This window comes from Vidua macroura, chromosome 8 (genome assembly GCF_024509145.1).
Source record: "Vidua macroura isolate BioBank_ID:100142 chromosome 8, ASM2450914v1, whole genome shotgun sequence".
In the NCBI taxonomy this organism is placed as follows: Eukaryota; Metazoa; Chordata; class Aves; order Passeriformes; family Viduidae; genus Vidua; species Vidua macroura.
In genome coordinates, this window is record NC_071578.1 from 7883239 (window position 1) to 7907654 (window position 24416).

Sequence of the window (24416 nt, forward strand, 5' to 3'; positions counted from 1 at the left end):
TCAACCACAGCACCACATTAGGGCTACGTTTTCCCTAAACATTGCAGATGTCTGATAACTCTGCAAAATTAGGTATTTTAAAATAAAATTCTTCAAGTTAACACACTTCTGGAATGCATGAAAAAAGAAACGAAAGAAAGAACGGATGAATGCTGCTCCACAGCAAATATTTAAATAAACTTCAAGGTATATTATCTTTTACTACTATATTAGCTGTTAGGACCATATAATTGACTGCTTTCTGAGACATTTAATGATTTGGTTCTGAACATTTAATTGCATAGCCAGAAATACACTATTCAGCACCTAACCTAGAGGTGAATAAAAACACATGAGCAGATCATCATTGTCCTAAGCATGATGAATGATCTTAGCAGTTCAGTAAAATTCTAAATCTGACAATTTGAAAATTCACACTCTGTCTTCTGATGTTTCCAAATCAAAATACTCATACTACCTCAGTTTAAATTACTTCTTTTCCTATAATTCTGGTGTTGGTTATCTTGCTTTAGGCTATCTGTTACAATAACATGTTGTATTTGATCTGCCAGCAATAGAGAGATAATGTCTCATCTGTTAATATGTAAACACGAATGGCATGAACAATCCAATCCAAATCTCAAATTTTCCCCTTTAATTTCTGCAAAAAGAGCAAAAGGGTTTACAGTTTGTAAAAAGAACGTCCTTAAATGTTAGTCACAAATCCCCATTCCTTACAGGAGCCTTTGAAGAGTCACAAAATACTCAAGCCAGCAATGCAATAATCTGCAAAGGAGGCTGTAACAGAGTAGGAAATTAAGAATTACAGTTGGTTTATGATCAGTCTCTGGAGTGCCCTTGGCTACCTACAATTATATATCATAATTCTTACTTGCCACTGGATAAGGTTTACTTCTTCCCCTTTGGTAGGCTGCAGAACCTGGAGGTTGTAGAAGATAATACGAGAGTCCAGAATTATTTGTGTCAAAATTCAGCATTAACACTCTTCAGACTCTCACTCACGCTGCCCTCAGAAACATCCAATGGATTCTGAGTCATTTAATAAGTGTTCAGTGACCTTTTCTCACCTGTGTTGGCAATCATTTATTTCTTCCAGTTTTATGAGATACATCTAGGGGCGTTCTCCCTGTACTCTCAAACTACACATCACTGCAGGAACACAGACAGAAACTGCTCACAACACTCTGCCTTCAACCCACTCAACCCAAAACAAAAAAAGCAAGGTAGTAGGTGTTGCAGGCAGTGGCAAAGCCTGACAAGTGCAGACTGTGACAGAAAGCGCCCTTATATTGCAGCTCCTTAGAGAACATCCTGCCAGTCAACAGCCCCTACATCCTTGCCCTCTACTCAACTCAAGAGACCAGGACCCAAATCATTTAAAGATGAAAAGCAGCACCTCAGCTTCCCTATGGATTGCACAGCATGCAAGTGCAGCACATTAAAAGCTGAGATCCAGCATTCCCAGTCACGACTTGCAAGAGCTGCAGCATCATGCCTTAATTCCCACACAGAATGCTGGGCTGGTCCCAAAGCAGAGCCTCACAACTGTACAACAGCACCCTGAGGACAAACAGACCTTTCCAAAACTATCCTACATTGGGGAATGGCTGTGTGTCTCAGCCAGTCACAAAACCATTTTCTTGAAAAAAAGAAAACCAGAAAAGCAAAAGGCAGCAAAGTGACCAGAAGCCCTTGAGTATAAGCAGCTCCACCATTCCCAGCAGTGAGAAGAAAGCTTTAAGAAGATACTTTACAGTGACAATCCACTGCACTCTGTCAATGATAACACACAAACTCTGTCACACAGACTGGGGGATGTGCTGGATGCAACCCCAACAAGACCAGAGACACAGTGAAATGCTTGGGTAGTCATGTATGTGCACCATACCCACAACCAGAAAGAAATGTACCATAAAAAGACAGTACTGGATAAAAAAATAGGATTACAGGAATCTATAAGAAACAAATTACGAACCTCTAATAAATCTCACAGGTCTTGGGAAGAGGAATTCTGTTTTAGTGTCACAACCACAGGGCACAGTCAACATTCTCACAAATAACAAACCATATGTTTACCATAATATTTTTAGTAAGAGAGCAGCTATAATTTGGCTTTTTTATTTTCATACCCAGTTTCAGAAAAGTCCTTAGACTAGCACAGAAAGAGAAAGAATATCCATAAAAAGAGAGAGAATAAAGGCAAGATTTTATCAGCATGCATATTTAACTGGGAAAGGGGGAAGAGGAGGAGAAGGAGGAAGAATCCCCTCCCATTTCAGGGGCTGCACAGCCCCACCTGGGGGGGCTCCAGGAGGCTGAAACCCCTGGGCGGATTGCCAGGCTTGTCTGCCTCACTTATCAGTGCAAATGCCAGACAGCCATGCAAGAGAGCTTCTCGGTTTTAACTGTTGAGACATCAAGGTTTTATTTGGAAAGAAGCCAGAGACTTGAAATCTTAAATTATAACGTGTTTTAAAAGCTTCTTCATTCATGGAGAAGCAACACTTTAGAAGAGCTAGACAGAACCACAAGTAATTATGAAACAAGGTCACCAGTAGCTGTCAGGAAGATTTTAAGATGGCTCCCACTACAAGAATTTCCCAGGCAAGCAGGGAAACTTGGAAGAGGCAGTTCATGAGAGTTCATCCAAGGATGACCCATTTTCTAATCACAGCAGCAACTGAACACAGAAGTGTAAAAGGAAAATAAATAAATTAAGGCTACAATCCCCTGTGCAAGAGACTGAAAGCTGGGAAAGAGAAGTCATATTCAAGAGAAACAGAAATTCAATTTATGTAAACTGATGTCTGCGTGTGGTTAACAAGTTTGAACATAAACAAACATAAAACAAGTGCTCTAGAGAATCTGATGGAAATCAGGGGGAGCACACAGCAGACAAGCACTGATCAGAATTAGTGCTCCTGTGCCAAAACCATTTGCTCTGCACTTAGAGATTTGGAGACTTAGGCCACTGAGACAGTGAAGAGGCCTTAAACTCTCAGTTTTGTAATGATATTCAGTTTGTGTTCAATGATTTCTAAAGCACAAATGAACAATTCTGAATTTAATATTTACAGAACTTATTTTGCTGTTTGTATAACATTAGCAGCTACCAGTGGTTTCCAGTATGCTAATTATCCACCAAAATGGAGAAGTGCATGAGGTAGACAAATAAGCTGGAAAAACCCCAAGGGTTGCCATAGTTTCAATTATTTTCCAAAACAAAGCACACTCACTAAGCAGATTCCAATATATTAAAAGCACAGAGCCCTAATCTCTTAAAAGCAGGTTGCACAGAGGGCAAAATAAAGACTGCAGGATGAGGGAGGAGTTTCATGTTTTACAGTAGAGCAAATTCAAAATTATCAAACACCAAACATGACCTTTTGATATACATAAACATTTAGAACTTCTCTACCATTCATTTTTTTCACCTGAAAGAAAAAGCTGACTTTGTGCTAAGCCTGCACTAAATTGCATTTAGTGCTGGATGCTGTAATTGTACTGTCACTGCTGAAGAACTATCTGATCTTTACTTTGGGGACTAACAAGATTTTCTGATCTCTTATGTCAGCTTATTTTAAGGAGTTCAAACATTATGGGATGACTAGATTTTTCATGTGAAGGAAGGACTAGAAGCCCCTCTAACAGGAATCCAACAGAAGATACTTTGCCTGTAGCTCAGAGAAGCTTTAAGGTATTAGCTAAAAACTGTATCAAATTTAAATTTAGGAGTCAGAGGGTGTGCAGGAAAGGGGGCAGATGGGAGAACAGCGCCAACAGTCACAGGAACACTGCATCATCTGAGATAGCACCAGGCCACATCACCTACAAACACAGTGCAGGCTCAAACATCCAAGAGGGGATGCAGGTTAATGTGCAAAGGTGGCTGTTTGAAACCCACACTTTCTTTATGCAAACCTTTCTGGCAACTGCTCTCTGTGGAAACCTCCCTCACACATCAAAATGTCTCAGGTTGGCTCTTAAATGTCATCCTCAGCTTTAATATCTGTTCTGTCATTCTAGTACCCATATCACAGATAAAACAAAATAAAGACAGATGACCTCCAAATTCTACCTGGGAAACAGAGTTTCAAGGAAATACATAATTCTCTGTCCAGAAATAGAAGACAGTCCTTCCAGAAGGGTAAGACTTTATTGCTACATACAAAATCACAGATGAAGTTGAATGCATGAAAGTCTTTGGCTGAATTCAAAAGCATTTCTAAGGCCAAGATGCAGCAAATTCTAAAAGGCAGTGCAAAGAGCATCTCCAAATTACTGGAAATGAAAAGTAGGGAAAACAGTGTAGAATGGCTAATCTAAATTGGTTACCATTCTTTTTATTTTCTGTTATTTTTATGAAGAATGAGAAAAAAGCCTTACCATGTTGCAGTCTTGATTTTATTAATGAATCCAAGCAAGAACTGCACATGGAGCACTGCCATTTGCACAATTATAGAAAGGTCAAGATGGAAGAAAGCACCACTGACCTTGTGAATGGAAGAACAGAAAAATCACACCAGAATATGCTCTTAAAATATTCAGCATTTGGGGAGGAAAGAGCAGCACAATGGGTGCAGTCTCCTCAAGATTTTCAACAGTTTAAAAAAGAGTGTGAATATTAATAGAGCATGAAGCTGAGCTATTAATAGATTAGGCCTCTGGGGTGAGCATAAAAGAGACTTGAGCACTACACAGCATGTTCAGCCAGCTTACTAATAGTATTACTGCAGTACAGGATGTATCTATAATATCCAACAGCTTCTTCTTCTTCTACAACTTGTTTTAGAGATATTGGGCAGGGCACAAAAGACAAGATATTAAAATCAGCCTCTTCTCCTATGATTTGTTACCAAAAAATGCAAGTTAGAAATGTATCTTATATTTTGCAGTAATAAATAATTAAAGAGGTTGACAGTGTGTAAGGCCATTTCATTCCTCTAACATTTTAGCCCTTCCCAATTCTTGCATCCCCCACTGTGCAGGCTTAGCATTCTCTCAGTGCAACTTGTTTTGCAGACACCAGGTTTTGCTAACACCTTCTACACATTCTCAAAACACATCAAAACCAACTTCATTCATGCATTTTCCCAGCCTTCCTTTCTGTAAGCATTTTCCTTTTGACAAAATAGAAAGACAATCACATTGTCTTCAATGTGATTTCACAAACTGACACTGATCCCCAGTTAATATATGGAGGCATTTGGGGGACAAGAAATTCACTGTCAATAAGATAAAATAACACACAGGACAGAAACCAGTGCCAAGTTTGCATACACAACAATGGGTCTCTGAACCAATCTCCTCTGCTCTAGAGAGCGCATGGAGTTATAGTACAAAGTTCTGGTTCTGCAAAAACCTTCTCAGGTGCCAGAAGTGGTTAAAAAAGCCCCACCAAACTATTATAGCAATTCCTAGATGTAGCTGTTAAAGGCTACAGACATTAAACAGGACAAGTTTTGTTAACAGACATCTTTGCACTGAGTTGTGCAAACATATGAAGAAGTATTCCTTGAATGTTTGCACAATAGGATAACAAATACCACAGAACAGAAATGTCAAGACTTCTCTGTCCTATACCTGTATTTCAGGAATGTAATATAATTCCTTAAAATAGGAACTAAATGGGTGAAATTAAGCAACCAGTACATGTCAGGAAGAATTCACCTAGCCAGTCTACAAGGGCTGAAACACATCCATCTGTCCATGGGTTAACATCTCTCATAAAACAATCACTCCATCTGCAATCTGCCAGTCCTGCTCCTCAAGGAAAACCCGTAAAACATCATTCAAAACAAGCCTGGGAACTAAAATTCATAACTCCAATGGGTTCAAAAAAACCCATGGACTCTATTAGAGATATTGGATTTCAGGCACACTATGACGTTATCTCACATTAACCCCTCCATGTGCCACAACATATCATCTACCAGGCTCTCTCCTTCCCCTAGGATCTCCTTCTTCCCTCTTCTACCTCCCTTGTAAGGAAATAATAATTTCTTTGGGCTTGAGCAAAGGCAAAGTAGTGACATATTGTGTAGCTACAATCCATTTTCTTTAAATGGGCAGGTCACATTCTGCACTTTACTTGTTACCTCTCCCATCTCACTTCAAAAAGAAATTCTGTCAGACCCTTGGTTATTCTGGATGGGATACCATGAACAAAGAGGTGTGAGAAGGTAAACCTGTGGCATAAACCATAGAGTGAAAAATGACAAGGTGCTGCAGATGAAAAATTTCTGAGGGAAAAGGCTAAAGAGCAAACAAACCACTTTTACTTGGATTCCTCAAAGACAAATACTGCAATCTGAAAGCAAAAGCAGATGAACACAAGCAAGGTGGGATCTGAAGAATCATCAAGCTAGCAGTAAGTCCTCCTTGCCTTGTTCCTGGGAAGCTGGCTGATCCATTGTGAACAAATCCTTGCTGCCCAACTGTTTTCTCAATGTATTTTATTAAAGCAGGTAATAAAATGTAGCCTATCTTTGTGAAGCAGTCTTGGGATATTACTTATATAATTGCTTGCCCACACAGAATTGTTTGTAAACTATACACACAAGCATTACCTACTTTTTATTTCATAAATGTTTTAAAAGACACCTATTCCACTAAGTTCTAAACAACTCTTAAATATGCATAGTTTTAAAATCTATGGCTTCTATTTTAGATCTGAGAGAGGGCTTGCATTTCCAAACATCTAGTTTTCTCTACCATAACAATTAATCTAATAAAATTAATACTGCTACCTAAAAATCCTGCCCTTCCAAAACAACGTTAAAAATACCAGATTCTGAAAAAGAAAACAGAACACATCCCTATGCACTGTATGAGTAAGTGGGTTTGGTTTCACCAGCTCCAAAAGAAAGTACAATGAAGCACAGAGCTCAGCTGGTGATAGTCTAGAGAAATTTTTAAGACTAAAAGTAAGAGCACACAACACCAAGAGGATCCTTTGAAAGGAAAGTCAACTCAATTTTCTTGCACTTGCAACTTATAAATGAACTGGAGCACAAACACTGAAATACACTAAAAAGAAAAAGCAACAAACCAGCACAGTGAGGCTATTTAAAATCAAAATCAGAATTTCAAAAGAAATAGCACTTACACCATCATGGTGTGCATGTCAATGTACAAACACACAAATGCTGGCAGAAGAACAGAGGTCTCAGAGATGCCGAGTTCTTATAAGCCTCCTGAAAACAGCCAGATAGAGCAAATAAATCTATTGCAGCTTCTACTAAGAAGGGTCCAGAGGGAGCCCCACTGAATTACTGGATACCAAAAAGTCCACATGGGCCTTTGGTGTCTAACGAGCTGTAAACAAATGAAGTCACAAGCAAAGGCTTCATTAGTTTTGCTCCTTGTAGAGCCACTGGATGTGCTTTCTAATGTGTTATTAATTCATTGAACTCATTGCCAAAAGAGGCAAGCAAAGGACTTAATTGAAAAAATAAATGAATTCTGGAGAAAGTTTAAAGTATGAGAAGTTAAGGGATAATAAGTAAAAACTTGATTTTAGGACAGTGAGGTAACCACAGGAGTTAAAGGAATAATGTTGTTTATGGACACTTTGTTCTGCAGGATCTGATGCCACCCCTCCAGAGAAACAATTTTGCAACACACAAGCTCTAATCCCAGAATCACACTGCAAAAAGTAATTCACATGTCTCAGAAGTTCTGCTCTTGAACCAATTCCTGCTCAGACAAGCCCTCTCTCACACCATACAAGTGTGACTGGCAAGATTTAAAACCTAATCACTGATCTAGCACTCATTTTCTATCCAGGATTCATAAGAACACACATTTTAACTATTACATGAAATTAAAGTTGTCACATATCAGGTCACAGATGTATCTTCATTCTGCCCATAATCTCTTCTTCCTTTTCTAGGCTTTGAGAACACTTGGAGTTTGGGTTTTACTCTACCCAGAGGTTTGGGGTTTTTTTTGATAGCTTCATTCTGGAGAAGCCACAACTTTTAAGATTAAATTTTCTATTTTAATCAGTTATTGCCCAAGCTTGTGCCAGCAGCACAAAGTTCTCAGGGAATTTCTTTCACACTGAGCACTTGGGGAGCTATGTTATATGTGGACCATGACAAGAAGTTGCATCCTCAGATAAAAGCAATATGCCCCAAGCTTTCCACTCATGGAGAGGCAGTGGTTGCAAGGACAGTTTGATGGATGGCGAAGTTCTTCATTCACACTAATATGACTAAAATTCTCTGAGGCTGAACCCAGGTGCTATGTCACTGAAAAATAAGCAAATTAAGCACAGAACTGAAGTCTGAAAGTCTCAGTTATCCATAAAGGTTGTATGTGTTGGGAGACATCTCCTCCCAATGAAAAGTATTAGATTAATGCAGAATTTCATGGCTTAGTGCTTCTCATTTTTTGTTCTCTGATTAGCCCATGATTATTTCCCTCATTACTTCTATGTAACAGCACATTCTCATAGATGAGATGTTTTAAATGGGACTACCACTTTGGAAACTATACTACCATTTTTTAAACCATTTCCTCCCCAGAAAGAAACACACTTCTGCATTGTGTTTGAGATGGACAAGTCATAGCTAAGACTGAATTGTTCAGAAATAATTTACCATAATAAATATTGGTCTACCCCCTTCATGTTAATTTTACAGGTGAAGCATTAAATTTTTTTCTCATTCTAGTCTATTTGCCAACATGGTAAAACAAAAAAATCTTTAAAAATCTTCAAGTGCAAAAAGTCCAAACAAGACCAAGTGCAAGTGCCAGAACAAGAAGAAAAAGTCATTCCCTTATGGAACATCTATTAAATGTTCAGTACTTAAATTCTAGATCCAAGAACATTCAGCTTCTCCCTCTCACTTGGAACATTTGAAACAACAAAAAGCAAATAAACAAAAGCTAAGCCAGCTTGTACATATTTTTATTTCTGGACAAATATTAAGAATTCCATGAGAAATCTGGAACACTAAGCAGGTATTGCCCTTGGCTGCACATTTCTGTTTGTCTTGAGTTAATTGCTAAGGAGGTCAAACCAGTGAAGAATTCAGTTCACACATCAAGAGTAGAACTCCTTGAAGAATATATGTGAGTTGCACACCAAGGGATAATGCTCAGAGCTGCCACACAGTCAGGAAAGTTTCACACAACGTTTGGGAAAAAGTCTGAGCCAGTCCAATTCCTGGCAGAGTCACCATATGGAGTTTACTGCAGTACCATACATTTTGGCCACTCCACATAGCTCTGCTGCCAGCAATGATAGACTGAACTGTTTCTTTACAAGATGCATTCCTAGAAGCAAGCAGTAAATCCTGGCCAGAGAGGGTCAGACAGCTCCTCTGAATCTTTATAATAACAAAAGGAACAAAAGAAAAACATCACATTTCAACAAACACTTTAGCATCCAAAATAGGGGAAAAAATTTGAATAAGAGTAAAAATTCCAAGCACATGGTGTGGAAAGCAAAAAGATACTCAAACCTATTTAGTCATTAATTTATCTTGTGATACATTATGAGATGCTGTTGTCAGTGTGGTCAAAAAACCCAACAGGCAGACATCTGTGAGAGATCCTTCAACTCCCTTAAGCCTCACACATTACTGCATGCTTAATTTATTGAAGTACAAACAGAAAACAGGAAGGCAGAGACAGGAAAGACTCCAGATAAATGCTGCAGATTCCGTATCTGGCACAGATTGTCAGGTACCTCACACAGGAACAGCTGCAGTGGAAGAGCTGCTGAGCTCTGTGAAGATCCATCTTTGCCTCACTGAACCAAGTGCCCAGAGCCCAGAGCCATGTAAGGACAGGGATGGATCTGCCTGGGGTGGCTCACCAGGCTGCCCCATGGTACATTCTCCCCTCCCTTGCCCCTCAGGAGCAGCTCTAAGCCCCTGTGAGCCATCTGGGAACAAGGTTTGGCTGAATAACTCTACAGGACTTCACAGTCAAGTTGTCAAGGAACCTGAGCATACCCTCTTCTGCCAAAAAGGCTGCAAGTACTTAATCCATCACAGCTGTTTCCACTGTGAACCTCAGCTTAAGAGCTAAATCAATTGCTTTACAAGTTTTTAAATCAACACTTTATACAATTAGCTATGATGACTTAATTTAGCTGAAGTCAATCTATGAGTTCTTTTAACTTTAAAGTTCTTTCAAAGGAGGTGTCAGGTGGTAACTGTTTACATTTCCACTCTAAATCCAGCTGTTTACTGCACATTTCAAAACACAGATGCTTCTGAAATGTACTCATCTAAACTGAATGCAAACCCATTACAGCCAGTGCAGAGACTGGCACTGCCTACCTTAAGTTTTGGATCAGACTCTACAGCTATGTCCTTTTATCCTTGTTGTTTTCTTTTCTCTCAAATTATTTGCCTTAGAGCTGAACTGAGGATTGTCAACCAAATTCTACCTTTAAGCTATCAGTTCAGCAGCTGTAAAAGATCTTAAGTGTTCAGACTAGAAGAGAGTGGGAAAAATGGCAGAACATAGTGCATTACTGACTTTTCCTGCATTTAAGATGAAATTTGGAAGGTTTAATTGATTTCTACATCTGTGATTCTTATCTGAACTTCTCATGTAAAAATAATGGCTAAACCCACAGAATTTGCCTTGTGTGGAAGGAATCAACACTGGGACATTACTCTTGGGAGTACTTGCACTTTTTTGTGTATCTAACACCTACAGTCTGGGGGGTCACCAAAGTAAAATTAATCAAAACCAGCAATGAACAAAATTTCTATCTGTCAAGGCTCTGGTCTGGATTTTCTCAGGCAGACACAGGGCTTTTGCTACCTTTGGCTTCTCACGTGTGTCGTTGTGTTTGTAGAGCATCCCTCTACAACAGCAGCAATGCAATCCAAAAGACTCTAAATTCCAACAAGTACCTCTTAAGGCCTCATGGTATTTAAGAAGACAGAAAAGAAACAAAGACCATCTGTTACTTTAAGCTAAATAACAATGAAGTTATCTACATATAAGGAAAATTACCAAAAATTGAACTGTCATCCACAACTACATCCCCAAAACATCAGTTTCAGTGCTATCTTCATTAGTTTTTCTTTCCTTTTTTTCAGTATACTAAATAGTATAGAAATCTTCCTATTAAATGGTAATTTGTTATTTATTAATTAACACTTCTTAGAAAACTGAGACAAACAAAGTTTTTTAAATAACCAGTCTGGTCATTAAAGTCTGAGTAGCACATTTCTGACTAACTGCAAAAAGGAGCTGAAGTATACATCTGAACTAAATATGCAGCATGGCTGACATGCATGTTGGTTCAGCTCTTTACTGACAGAAAAAAGAAAACCAGCAAACAAAACTCCCTATTACAAGTCATTTAGCATTCCTTACCTTGGAACCTGCCAACATAGTCCCCAGCATTTTTGTTCCTTTTCCAATACCAACCACTGCAAAGACAGAAGAAGAAATGCTACTTCAAAACAGCCCTGCAGTTCCCTTTTTCAACACCATTCAATAGTAAATATTATGCTAGTCAGAAACTCAGCCTTTCATGTTCTGTTAGCATATGAAGAGACTCAACACTTTTGAGAAAGCATCTCTGATGTTCAAACAACATGGAACTAGTGAAAGGAAAAAAGTCTAAAGCAAAAGATAAATAACCTTCATCTATTGTTAAAATACTTTAATTTAACTCCCACATTTATTTATCTTTTAATCACCAAAGAAATGGAGAGTGCAATTAACATTGCCTCTGGTTTGATGAGGGTTATGGCTCACCAATAATGAATGAACCCTTCATTATAAACAAGTAGTCCTTTTAAAGGTTGACAGTGACCAAGAGTAATACAGCCAAGACAGCAGAATGTAACTGTTTATCAGCCTTGCAGGAAGAAAGTAAAATAATCAAAAAGTCCAAATGCCTATTACTGTGCATGCACAGGTTACTGTTATTTCAATCTTAACACCAGTATACTAAAAACCAGCAATCAGTCAGCTTTTCATAAAAGAAAGAGACAGAAAAAGAGCTCTATTTTATATTTTACTTTAAAGCTTTTTACAAGATGTTTGCCTTTAAAATGGTTTCCTATTGATTTTTTTCCACATACAGCAATCCAGAGAAAATTTCAGAAGGAAATTAGTTTTGTGTACAACTCATAGAATGTGTGACATCTTATGTACTTTATTTTAATAAAACTCTAGGAGTAAAGGGAGCTTTCAGGAAATCAACTTCATGTTAATCAAGAGCCAGGACCGAAAACATCAAACTGAAAATGAACTTTGAAAAAAATTTTTTTTACTTGTTTTCTAATGCTCAGTTTTTATGCTCCGAGACTCACTAGATTCCTCCTTGTTCTCAATCACTATTCCTCTAATTCCTGAGGGTTTTCAGTCATACATGTCCTTGTGCTTGTGCTTTCATGCATCTTCAGTTCAACCTGTTCCTGTTATTTGCCAGATAGGAAAGGGCTGCAAGAAGGCTTAGAAAAGCAGATAAGCACACAGATAAAGACTTTATAACCAAGCATTTTCTTGCAACATGATGACATAACTGAACATAACTTCAACAGGTGAGCTGAAATTTGCTGAAGAGTGTCAAGATTCAATAGAATAATTTTAAAGAGACACTGAATGTTTTTGTGAACAAGATATTAAAAATTTTCTCCACTGATCATCAGCTTATGGAGAACGTGTGTTATTGAACAGTGACATAAAACCCCACTTGAGAAACTACACTGAATGTAGAAAGATTTAACTGAATTTTAATTATTTTATACTTCTTCATGCTTTCTTCTACTGTGGAAGCAGAATTTATTACTGCCATATAAAAATAAGCCAAATAAAATTCCCACTATCCAGCAGCTACCTGCCACGACCTCAAGCAGACGAGATGCGCCAGCTAGCACTGCCCACGTGAGGCTGGGTGGCCGCCACGTGTGTGGGCACTCCAGGGAAACGGCTTCTGCCTCCCTGAGAGTTCTGAGTGCTGCAGCTTCAGTAATTTCACATGCTGAGAGGAGATGAAGAGAGAGAGAAGGACACTTGTTTGCAAGCCCAAAGAGTCTTTATTCTTTATTCCCCCAGGCGGGGCAGGAACAAAGGTGCTCTCCAAATGCCAAAGAAACAAAGGATGGCAGCAGATTAAATAGGCAGTGGCCAGACAGGAGTGGAAACCTCTATCGCCCAATGGGGACAAACGAAAGACAGGATTGACAACCAACAGGGAGTGAACAAACCCTGACTGATGGGACCAATTCAGGAGAGAAGAGGGAGAGGTGAGAAGATTGACAGGTAACCGTGGATCCGAGTGGAACTCTTGGGGTAAACAACTTGGAATGAACCACTTTGAGGGGAAAAATGGGGGAGTACAAGGAACAAACCTAATTAACATTAGTAAAACAACTGACTAAATAAACCCAAACCACAACATCTCCTCCCTTTTTATTAAATAAAGAAGGCAGCTTTTTAAACTTCATCGCCATTCTTGCAGTCACCTTCCCACCAATCCTCTTCTGCAGATGCGGCTGCGGCGACAACTGCTTTTGAAGATGGAGAGGGCTTGGAGATGGTGGTGGAGACAGTTCTTTTCAAAATGCTAAAGGACAGTGAAACTAGGTAAACAACTACAATGAAAGTCCCAATGTCCTTTATAACAGAAAGCATCCATCCCGAGATGTTCCAGCTCTTAAATATGTCCTTAAACCAGTTTTCTTCCTCCTGCTTCACAGAGCTTATCATCCCTCTCATCTCTTGGATGGACGTGTGGACGCTCTGACTCTTAGTAGATAGATTAAAGCAGCACAGCCCCTCGAGGGGCTGTGGAACAACCCACGTGTCCATTTGATGACATGGAGATGAGCACTAGGAAGAATGGGATCAGGGCTCCGTGAGCTGGAGGATACATGTCGGGGGATGCCTACAAATAAATGAATGGAGAACATAATAAGACTTTATGTCACAGAAAGGGTTTGCCACTTGGCTCCAGGGAAAATTTAAGCACTGTTTTGGGTAGAGAGAGATGGGGAATCCCTTCCCTCCTTGCGGAGTCTGCGATTGGATGCAACCCCTCGGTCAGTGGGATCATTGGTTGCATCCACAGGCACCTTATCGGTCTGACTCACCGACTCACTGGGGTATAGGATTTCACCTGTCTCCAAGGGACCCACTTGACTCCTGAAGATGTGGATATGCAGGCATATCCCCACCCCCAAGTCAAAACGGGGAAAGGACCCTGGATTTCTCCAGAATCTGGGTCCCTCGCCAGCACCGGTGGCCGCTCTTCTGGCCGGAGCTGTTGGTGCTGCTTGAAATGTCTCAGGATTGGTGGTTCTGGCCTGTCAAAAGAACAGTTTATAAAACTGATGGTAAATAACACCTTGCAGAGCCTCCCGTGCGGTGACAGCACTCGCACATCTCCCCGCTGCTGTCGGAGGACCTGTTTTAACGTCTGGTGGGTTCGTTCTATTACAGCCTGGCCGGTGGGGGAGTGGACCCCCCATTCTTGCAGGAAGTTACTGAACGCCCTGGAAGTATAAGCTGGACCGTTATCAGTCTTAATCGTGGCTGGGACCCCCAAGGTCGTGAATGCCTGTATGAGATGTTTTCTCATGTCCGTGGCCCTTTCGCCGATGTGGGCTGAGGCAAAAACGGCCCCCGAGAAGGTGTCCACTGACACATGGACATTTTTGAGTTTCCCAAATTCCTGGACTTTGGTGACATCCATTTGCCACACCTCACAACTGCGGAGTCCTCTGGGATTTACACCGGATCCCAGTGTTGGTAATGCGGTTTCCTGACAGTCGGGGCACGTGGCCACAATTTCCCTGGCTTGGTCACGCCACAGGTGGAATTGGCGGATCAGCCCCGGGGCATTTTGATGGAATTGCTGATGGCTCAACCAAGACTGCTCAACGATGTTCGGCTGGCTGGCATGTTGTAATGGGGCAGCCAAGGCACCTACTCTGCAGTTCCCCTTGGCAATAAAACCAGGGAAATCAGTGTGTGACCTCATGTGCACCACGTAAAAGGGTTGCTCGCGGTGGGAAATCAGTGTATTAGCTTTGCGAGCAAGCCAAAGACGACCAGGTTTGACACCTCCTTGAAGAGAGCATGTTCTGCCCTCAATACTACTCCTGCAACATCAAGCTGAATCGGTAACCAAATTAAAAGGTTCGCCGAATCTCTCAAATGCCCTGATGACTGCGTCCAACTCAGCTACTTGTGGAGAACCCTCTACTATCTTAACATCTGTTTCCCACAGCTGAGTCTCGGGGTCCCTCCAAGTCACTACTGATTTGTGGGACTTTCCTGACGCGTCTGTGAACACTGTCAGGGCTTTGAGTGGTCTTGTACTTTGAATCTCTTTTGGTAATAATTGGAACTCTGTGTTGAAAAAATGTTGACCTGGGTGCCCAATCTGAATTTGACTGGAGTAGCTATCAAGGGTGAACTGCAAATATTCATTTTGTCTCAAAAGGTGCTCAAAGGTCTCCTTGGTCATCTTCCCGGTTGCTGTCTTGATGGGAAGGTGGACACATGTGAAATCACAGCCTGCTAACACTCGCAGGAGAGCCCTGGCCCACATGATGAGCTGGGCCATCAGCTCCTGTGGCCTGGTAATGCTTTTGGACTGTCTGTGGCCAAGGAACACCCACTCTATTATTAAGAGGGGATCCCATTGGCCCTTATCCCACTGAAATATCATCCCATAGAGGTGTGGCAGCTTACCCAGTGCTACGAAGTGGAAAGGCAGACCTGATTGACAACGGTGGGCCTGCCTGCTCGCGATGGTGGTCTGGACCTTCTCGAGTGCTGCTCTGGCCTCCTGGGTCAGGGCCCTCAGGGAATCTAAACCGTCATCCCCCTCTCTTTCCATTAACAGGTCGAAGAGGGGGGACAGATCCCCCGTAGTGAGCCCCAGCCAGGGCCTGATCCAGTTTAAGGACCCACACAGCGCTGGAGGTCATTCAGTGTTCTTGGGTTGTTATCTATCTTTATCTGCTGGGGCCTAACGGTTTTGTTATTAATTTCTAGGCCCAGATACTTCCAGGGCGGCAGACGCTGTACCTTTTCTTTTTGCAGCTCAAATCCTGCCACCGACAAAGCTGCAACAGTGTCCTCTAATGCTTTTTGCAGGACATCGTCGTCAGGGGCACAAATTAACACATTATCCATGTAATGATAGAAAACACAGGATATCCACTTGGCACGCATCGGGGACAGAACTCTGGCGACATACCACTGGCAGATGGTAGGAGAGCATTTGAGGCCCTGTGGCAATACTCTCCAGTGGTAGCGTCACACTGGGGCTTCTATGTTGATGGAGGGCATAGAGAAAGCAAAGCGCGGAGCATCGGCTGGGTGAAAGGGAATTTGGAAGAAACAGTCCTTTATATCAATAACAGCCAAGTTATAATTTTGGGGCAGCATAGAAGGAGACGACATACCCGGTTGGAGGGAGCCTATATCCTCAATAACATCATTAATTTTTCTCAGGTCGTGGAGGAGGCGCCACCTATCCTTCCCCAGCTTTTAATAACAAAAACTGGGGAATTCCAGGGGCTGTTTGTTTCTACAATATAACCTTTAGCTAGTTCCTCCTCTACGAGCTTTGTGAGTGCCTTTAATTTCTGTTTACTCAGAGGCCACTGCTCCACCCAGACTGGCAAATCCGTGAGCCAATTCAATTTCTGGGGGGCGCGCTCTTCAGTGGCCGCACCTAAAAACTCCGGGGGGCCGGAAATTCCAATTTGGCTCCCCAGTGGGACACGGCGTCTCTCCCCCACAAGGTAAATCTGCTGTCAATCACAAATGGACATACTGAGGCCAATAGTCCGTTTGGTCCCGTAATTTGCACTATGCTTTTAGATTGTTTTGCCAATTAAGGCCTGCCTACTCCTAAAACTGGTGTTCCCACGCTTTGCAACCCCCATTGTGACAGCCATCTGTGCAGTGGAATGACTGTCACGTCTGCTCCGGTGTCCATCATCCCCTGGATTTGTATTGAATGCCCCTCGCACTTAAGGCCACACCATACAAGGGGTTTTTCCTCTCCCAACTTCTCGGCATAAAGGACTGAGAGTTCCAGATCATTACACAGGGCACAAGGGATGGGAATTGCCTGTGCAATGATCTGGCCCTTCAGTAGGAAGAGCGGGTGGTGGACACAGCGTGCCATGAGATAGAAGACCCTCGGGTCGAGTGTGGAGATCACAGGAGGAATCTCTATCTCAAGTGGAGTGTGTTTTGTGTCCCCGACGACGAGGTGCCTACTGTTCAGGAGGTCTTCTCTCCATCGAGTTTCGCAGTGACAGATGTGCGATAGAAGCTCTGCATCTGCTATAAAGAAATGCCAGTCCTGAGAATAAAAATGGACAGGGTTAGTGAGTCGAAGCTGATAAGGTTCCCTTTTGTCAGTTGTTGAAAGGCAGCTGCTTACTGATGGCACTATATGATGGATCGCAGCTCCTTGTGCGGCGCTGCGACCCACCTCATTTTTATCTACATGCGAGGTAGGTCCGCGCTCCCCCTTTAGTTTTTTTGAAATGTGGGGTTCCCCTCCCCCCGCCTCCCGCAGCCCATGGTGGTGCACTCCCCAAAAATGGACATTGGGCTACAAAATGTCCCTCCTGATGGCAGTGGAAGCACTGGCGCTTAGATGGAAACTTCCTTGGAGTAGAGTTCTTTGGAGGCGCAGCAGCTGGGGCAACCACTTTGTCTCGAGGCTTCTTCAGTATCTCTTCTGTCACAAGATGTGCTTTCTTTGTGCATTCCTCTATTATTTGACCGAGGGTCGGTCGTGGTGAGGCTGGTAATGCTAGGATGATTCTTTTGCACACTTCATTGGCGTTCATGAAGGCAATTTCCAGGATGAGCTCGTCCTGGACTTCCGGTACCTCCACACGGCTTTCTACAGCTGCCCTCACTCGTTCCACAAAGTCTATAAAAGGCTCAGCAACAGATTGTTTAATCTCTGTATAAGGTAACATTGGCTCCTTGCTGGGCATGGCCAGGAATGCACGCTCTGCTGCACCCCTGGACATGTCCAGCACTGCACTTGGAATCCCTCTAGCCTGCAGCCGGGCTTCGCTCCAGTCTCCCTCACCAATAAGGTGGTCTAAAGTGATTGGTTCTTCTGCAAAATCAAGGCTATATGGGCCCTCCAAGATCTCCGGGAGGAGATTCCCTGCCAATCTCTTCCACTTTCTTTCCCATAATTTGTATTCAGATGGGGTGAGCAAGCAACTAAACAGGCGTTTAAGGTCTGCGGGGACCAATGTTTTTGATGTAAGAGTTGCTCGTAAAATGCCCCTGAAACAGGGACTTTTTGGGCCGAAATCTCTTTGGGTTTCGCAGAGCTCTTTTATAGACTCGTAGGAAAGGGGTTCCCATCCAGGGTTTTCCCTTCCCGCACTGTAGGAGACTTGGAGATGGTAGCTAAAACTGGCTGATCTAGTACGCAAGCCCGTCCCCGCTCCCCTACCCCCCACCCCGGATCTGCTGGGACCTTGGAAACTTAAAGGTGGGGCGTGGGAAACAGGAAGGGGGCTGTCCAAACCATGAGGCTGAGGGGCGGAGCCGACAGAGACCTCCGTGGCTGGAGGGGGCAGGGCCAATGATGAGGCCGTGGGAATATGAAGAGGACCGGAGGGAACGCCTGCAAGGGGAGGAGCAGAGGGAGGGGGAGCAACACCATCACCAGAAGGGGCGGCACCCATGTCAGCAGGGAAGGAGGAGGGGTTTGGGGCAAAGGCGGGAAAAGGAACAAAGGGATTAGGGGAAGGAGAAATGCCTGCAAATGCCTGGCCTCCATTTTGTTGAGACAAAGCCGGCACCATTTCGTGCCAGCACAGCGGCAGTGCCTCTCCAGGGGAACAAAGGAAAGGATTCAGGGGAACAGAACTGCACTGGGCTGTGCTGAAACCAAGATTTATAACTGGGAAAGAGGGATCGGGGTGAGGGTTAGGGATAGGGTCCCTGACCGCGTGGCCAGCGCCATCAGGGCGAGGGCACCGGGGGGACTTGGGGGAGCCAGGAGCACGGTCCGCGTTCTGGGAACTGCCCTGCACCTGCGACTGGTGGATTGCTCCCCCCTGCCCACCCAGTCTAGGGGAAGAGGGGGAAGGAGAGGTGTGTAGGGAAATAGATTTAGGGAAAACTGGGGATTTGCCCGATGGTTGTGCTTCAGCCCCCCTCCGGTCCGCATCTTGCGTGCCTTCACTTTTAACTACCTCCCAAATCAACACAAACAGCTTCATAAAACTACCCTTGATGGAGGGATCTCCATGTTTGATTCCCTCTGTTAATCTCATGTCAACTCCCTTCCAAAACTCCTTTTTTTTAACCTCCTCTGCTGAAATTCCCGGGAAGGTAAAAAACAACCATAGGACGAAATTCTTAACTGAACTTTTAGGAACACCTTCACCCCCCTCCCTTAGGATTTCTTTAACTTGGATATAAAGTTCTCTCTGGTGAGTGGACAGTGTGGCTCCCATGGTGTTCACTCACTTGATCCCACCCACTCGCCGCAGGAAAAGAACAAATTAAAAGAAAAAAGAGCCAAAGTCACCAGTGGTGGACCACTCACGCTGTGCGCAGCGTGTCAAGTTACGCCCTCCTCCCTCGTGGGCACTGCAGGACAAAATCTGCGTGCTCCCTAGAGGGCAATGGTGCTTTCACTGACTGTAATCCACAGAGCCGATGCCCTAAATTTCAGTCCGGCATGGGGCAGTTCCACGCAGAGACGGCAGCGTCCACTACAGCTTGGCGGAGTCTCTCTGCAGCTCGGGAATGCCTTCACGTTGGGCGCCACCTGCAGCGGCTACCTGCCACGACCTCAAGCAGACGAGATGCGCCAGCTAGCACTGCCCGTGTGAGGCTGGGTGGCCGCCACGTGTGTGGGCACTCCAGGGAAACGGCTTCTGCCTCCCTGAGAGTTCTGAGTGCTGTGGCGTGGGTTACGCAGCTTCCGTAGCTTCACACGCTGAGAGGAGATGAAAAGAGGAGAGAAGGATACTTGTTTGCAAGCCCAAAGAGTCTTTATTCCCCCAGGCGGGGCAGGAACAAAGATGCTTTGGGGTGGGTGCAATGCCAAATGCCAAAGAAACAAAGGATGGCAGCAGATTAAATAGGCAGTGGGCGGACAGGAGTGGAAACCTCTATCACCCAATGGGGACAAACGAAAGACAGGATTGACAACCAACAGGGAGTGAACAAACCCTGACTGATGGGACCAATTCAGGAGAGAAGAGGGAGAGGTGAGAAGATTGACAGGTAACTGTGGATCCGAGTGGTGGGAACTCTCAGGATAAACAACTTGGAACAAATCACCGTGAAGGGAAAAATGGAGGAGTACAAGGAACAAACCTAACTAACATCAGTAAAACTACTGACTAAATAAACCCAAACCACAACACCACTACACACCAAGAAACAGCAAGCTGGAACCACAGCCCTAGAATAACACCAAAAGAAGATATTCACCAAGACTTGACCTTGCCTTTCTCTCACATGTCACAGATCACTGACCTCTGCCTCCAAGGCCCTTCCTCACCTACATTTGTTGTCATTAAGAGAAGAAATATAGAAGTATGTTTTCTGATAAAGAGCACTGCTCAGTGATTGGCAGTACACCTGGCACACTAAGCAGGACTCTGCATCAATTTATTCCCATGAACAAAGTTACAGACATGCAGTACATAAGATCTGGGAGACAGCAGTACAGATCACAAAGGGTTTCAGAAAACTTAATACTTCTGTCATGCTCCTGTCCGTGAGGAAGGAAAGCTTTCTGCTCCACCACTCCATCCTGAAAAGTTATTATTCCGAAGAACTTGTTTCTCTTGTATCCTTCCCTCTCTCCTCATTACCTTACCTGAACACACAGGAAATCTGGGCACATTCCCTTTCCCACTCCTCTCCAGTTTTGTCCCTTCCAATCTAGCTACCATTGATTTTTTCCTCTATGATTTGTATGGCAGTGGAATGAAAGATCCTATGCCTTTTTTTCAATCCACCCACAGCTAATTAAGGTGATGTGCTTCTCTATCTATACCAAGCACATCAAGCCCAAATACTTTTTGTCATGCCACAGAAGCAGGCTTTGGAGACTGCTGGGTATCAGAACAGTTGGAGAAGCAATTAAAAAAGCATGAGACATTTTGCTTTTCCTATGGATCAATGTTGTTGACTTTGCACAATGAGATGCTGAAAGGGAACACCTGTGTAAAAGGAAAATGTCTGCTTCCGGAATGCACACTGAATTCTCTAGTGAGTAGCCACACAGTACAGGAAATTCAAACCAAACCAGGCAGTGCTCCATTCTAACCCAAGAATGTCACATTTTGCCATGTTCACAAGTGACAATTACCAGCTACAGACCTCTAGCAACACTTGTAGCAACCAACCTGCCCTTGAAGCTGAATTCTTCTGAGAGAAGTAATTCATCAAGACTCTGAGCATTTACTTTCAGAGTTGTACCTGTTTATTTTCAGCAGCAAAAACTTATTGCTGTTATTTCTCCAAGCCAAGGAGAGCTACAAGGTTATGATCTGAGCAAGCTATAGTCTGAATGTTACTTATCAATAAAACTGCTGATAACAAAGTATAATGTGGGAATAATCACACCCACAGCTGAGGTTTTAACACCAGCAATTGACACATCCTGTTCTTTAACAAAACAAAAAAATTCAATACATGGATTGCTATCAAACTTAAAAGACAAAATATCTTTGAAGATTCTTCTTCAAGACAGGACAGGTACCTAAAAGTTTTTCTGTGCTGAGCTTCAAGAAAAGCAGCAGCTGAATTGTTCTTATGCATCTTTTTTTTTTTTTTTGGTATGTATTAGCAGCCCTAAAAGCTCCCTCAAAATCCCAGAATAGCATTACCTTGAGACATAATAATTCAACAGATTATGATGACTATAAATCCCCAGCTTAAGTTAAAAAAGCCATCAATTTCTCAGGTACTTTACAATTCATTACACAAGAGTTTGTATTTTCCCACATGTAATAACCCAGAAGTTGTTTCAGGATTTGGGAGAGAAGGCAGGAAGGAAGAATACAGCCTTCTGTTAAGAAACATGTTACATGCATACAGAAATACATGCACAGGAAATTTAACCCAGACCATTCTTCCACAATAATGTGTCCCTCCCCCAGAACCTGCAATGTGTATCCCAAATTGTTCTTCCACCCGACTTCATGCAGGCATGAAAATGTCTCCTGAAATCATATTTTGATGACTATAATTATGTTTTTCATTACCCAGGACTCCTGTGGCTGCACTGTCCAAAGTCCCTCCGTGTCCAATTTTCAAAACCTGATTTCTTTTGTTCCCTTTTGTTTGAACACCAGCTTCTGCAAATAGAAATTAAAAGGAAGCATTATAAAATAGCCTTAGAATGTAGGAAAAATGGCACACATTTCCAGACTTCTAAAGGAAATAAAAATCAAATATTTAAACTATTAATTAGCAGTGCAAAAATTACTGTACTGCTGAAGATCAATGATTAATTTAGATTTACTCCCAACCTCAAACAATTTGCAAGGTATTTTCACTTACATTCTAATGAAGTCTCACATACTGTTACAAACAGATTTTTTGAAAGTACTGGTACCAAACCTGTGAAGTTTCATTAACAAAGCATGGAAGAACCAGCAGCAGAGTTCTCTAAACATCTATTGTACACAAATTTTATGCTATATAATCTGAGCCAATTCTTGATGCATTTACTGCCTTATACTGGGACAAGTTTATTTGCATATTCACAGCCCTATGACAACTCTGCAGTGGACTGAACTTATTCACTGCTGCTTTCAAGCTGTCAGTGTCCCAACATAGCAAACTTCCTATATAGCTGATGACTCCAGGAATTTTGCAGAGTCCAATACCCCTTTTTTATTAGTATTAAATATGACAAATGGTCTAAGCTCCTTTATCCATATCTATTATCTCTCCATTTAGGGAACCTGATAATTCCATATAAGGTGTGTGCCTACACTACAGTTCACTATGGAGTAAATCAGGCTAAGCACTCACTAGTCTGAAAGTATGTTCTCACTTCATCAGCAAGTGCTCAAAAGCCCAGACTAGATGATTAAGTCCCCATATCCATTATTAAAAGAATCTAGGCCGTAGTCGTTCACACCTTTGCAATGATCTCGCTTTTTTTTTTTTTTTCTTAATATCTGACTGCTCAGAAAGAGCAGTTTCTGCAGACTTTGTCCAGGACTTTCAAACTTTTTGAAACATTATGGTTTTTACTCCTTTAGTGATATTTTCTTTACTGGCAATAGGCGGTGGGTCTGCAGCAGAACATCCTGCAGGGCTGTGCTGCAGAGATGCTGCTGGCACCGGTTCTGGCAGATGGGCACACGCTGTCCCTGGGACCCTGCCCCAGCACTCCAAGCAGCCTGCACTGTGCCCTGCAGGACTGCAGCTTCCTGCTGCGGCAAATCGCATCCCCATCCAGTCTCAGGGCTCCCGTCCTGCTGCACCTTGGGCGGTAAGAGGTGCGTGCCACAAGCGCCATGTGGTGAATGCGGTGTCACAGCTCACTGTGCAATGTGACCAACTCTGTCTGGCTAGGAAAGTCTTTCCTTAAAGGCCTCCAAGGACACAGCTCCACCATCTCTCTGCTCCTAACCATGCCTAACCACGCTTTCTGTGAATAAATTCCTCCTAATGTCCAACCTGAACCTCCCCTGGCGCAGCGGGCCAGGATGTGTGTAGGAATGGCTCCATTCTCCAAGGTAGGCCATGCCATGGCTATGAACTACTAGCAAAACAAACAAAAAACCCACAAAGAAGGAGAAACTAAACCCCGCTTATGCTTCGGTTGAGCTGAGCAGAGGGTGAAGTGATTTGCCGGGAGTTGTAGCTGCCGCACCCCAAGGACCGCACACACCCGGCCCCATCCCACAGCCACGCCGGGCAGAGCACGCCTGGCCCGAACTGCCCGGAGGTGGCGGCCCGGCCGCCGCCGCTCACCTGCCAGCAGCCTCTCCTTGAGCAGGTTGAGCACGGCGGCCGAGGTGGGTCCCTTGGGCTTACGGACGGCGAAGAGCCCGCTGAGGGAGAAGAGCTTGTCTGCCGCGTGGCCCAGCGCGGCGCCGCCCGCCTCCGCCGCCATGCTACCGGCAGTACGCCCGGCCGGGACCGCCGGAAGCCGCAGCCGCGAGGGAGGGACGCGAGGGAGGGAGGAGCCGTGAGGGAGAGCCTTAAGGTCGCTTAGAGAGTCGCCGGCGAGGGCATTGGCGGATGTTTAATGTGAAAACAAAGCAAAACTCGTTGCTAAAATCTAAAATCAATCAATCTAAAGTCTAAACCAAAAACCAACCCCAAAATTATCTGGAGGCGGCTCCACCAGACGCAGAGCGATTTGCAGGCATCGCTGGGGAAGGTCACTGACCAGTGTGTTGCCGTACCTTCGATGCCCAAATGGAAAGCATTGT

General features: G+C 43.3%; 1 protein-coding gene across 3 annotated transcripts in view; it reads right to left on the reverse strand.

The window, feature by feature from the left end:
• The window catches only part of TRUB1 (TruB pseudouridine synthase family member 1), a 34527-nt gene extending 10400 nt beyond the window's left edge, over window positions 1-24127 (reverse strand). For 2 of the 3 annotated variants that reach the window (XM_053983769.1, XM_053983768.1), the window contains exons 1-3: window positions 23953-24127; window positions 22227-22319; window positions 11353-11408 (exon numbers count right to left, since the gene is read on the reverse strand). In XM_053983769.1, coding sequence (XP_053839744.1) covers window positions 11353-11408; window positions 22227-22319; window positions 23953-24094 — 291 coding nt within the window. In that variant the 5' untranslated portion in view covers window positions 24095-24127. Of the gene's footprint in view, window positions 1-11352; window positions 11409-11671; window positions 19943-22226; window positions 22320-23952 lie in introns of those variants that run through there. The other variant, XM_053983767.1, reaches the window with a different exon arrangement.
• Between the last annotated feature and the right edge of the window lie 289 nt (window positions 24128-24416).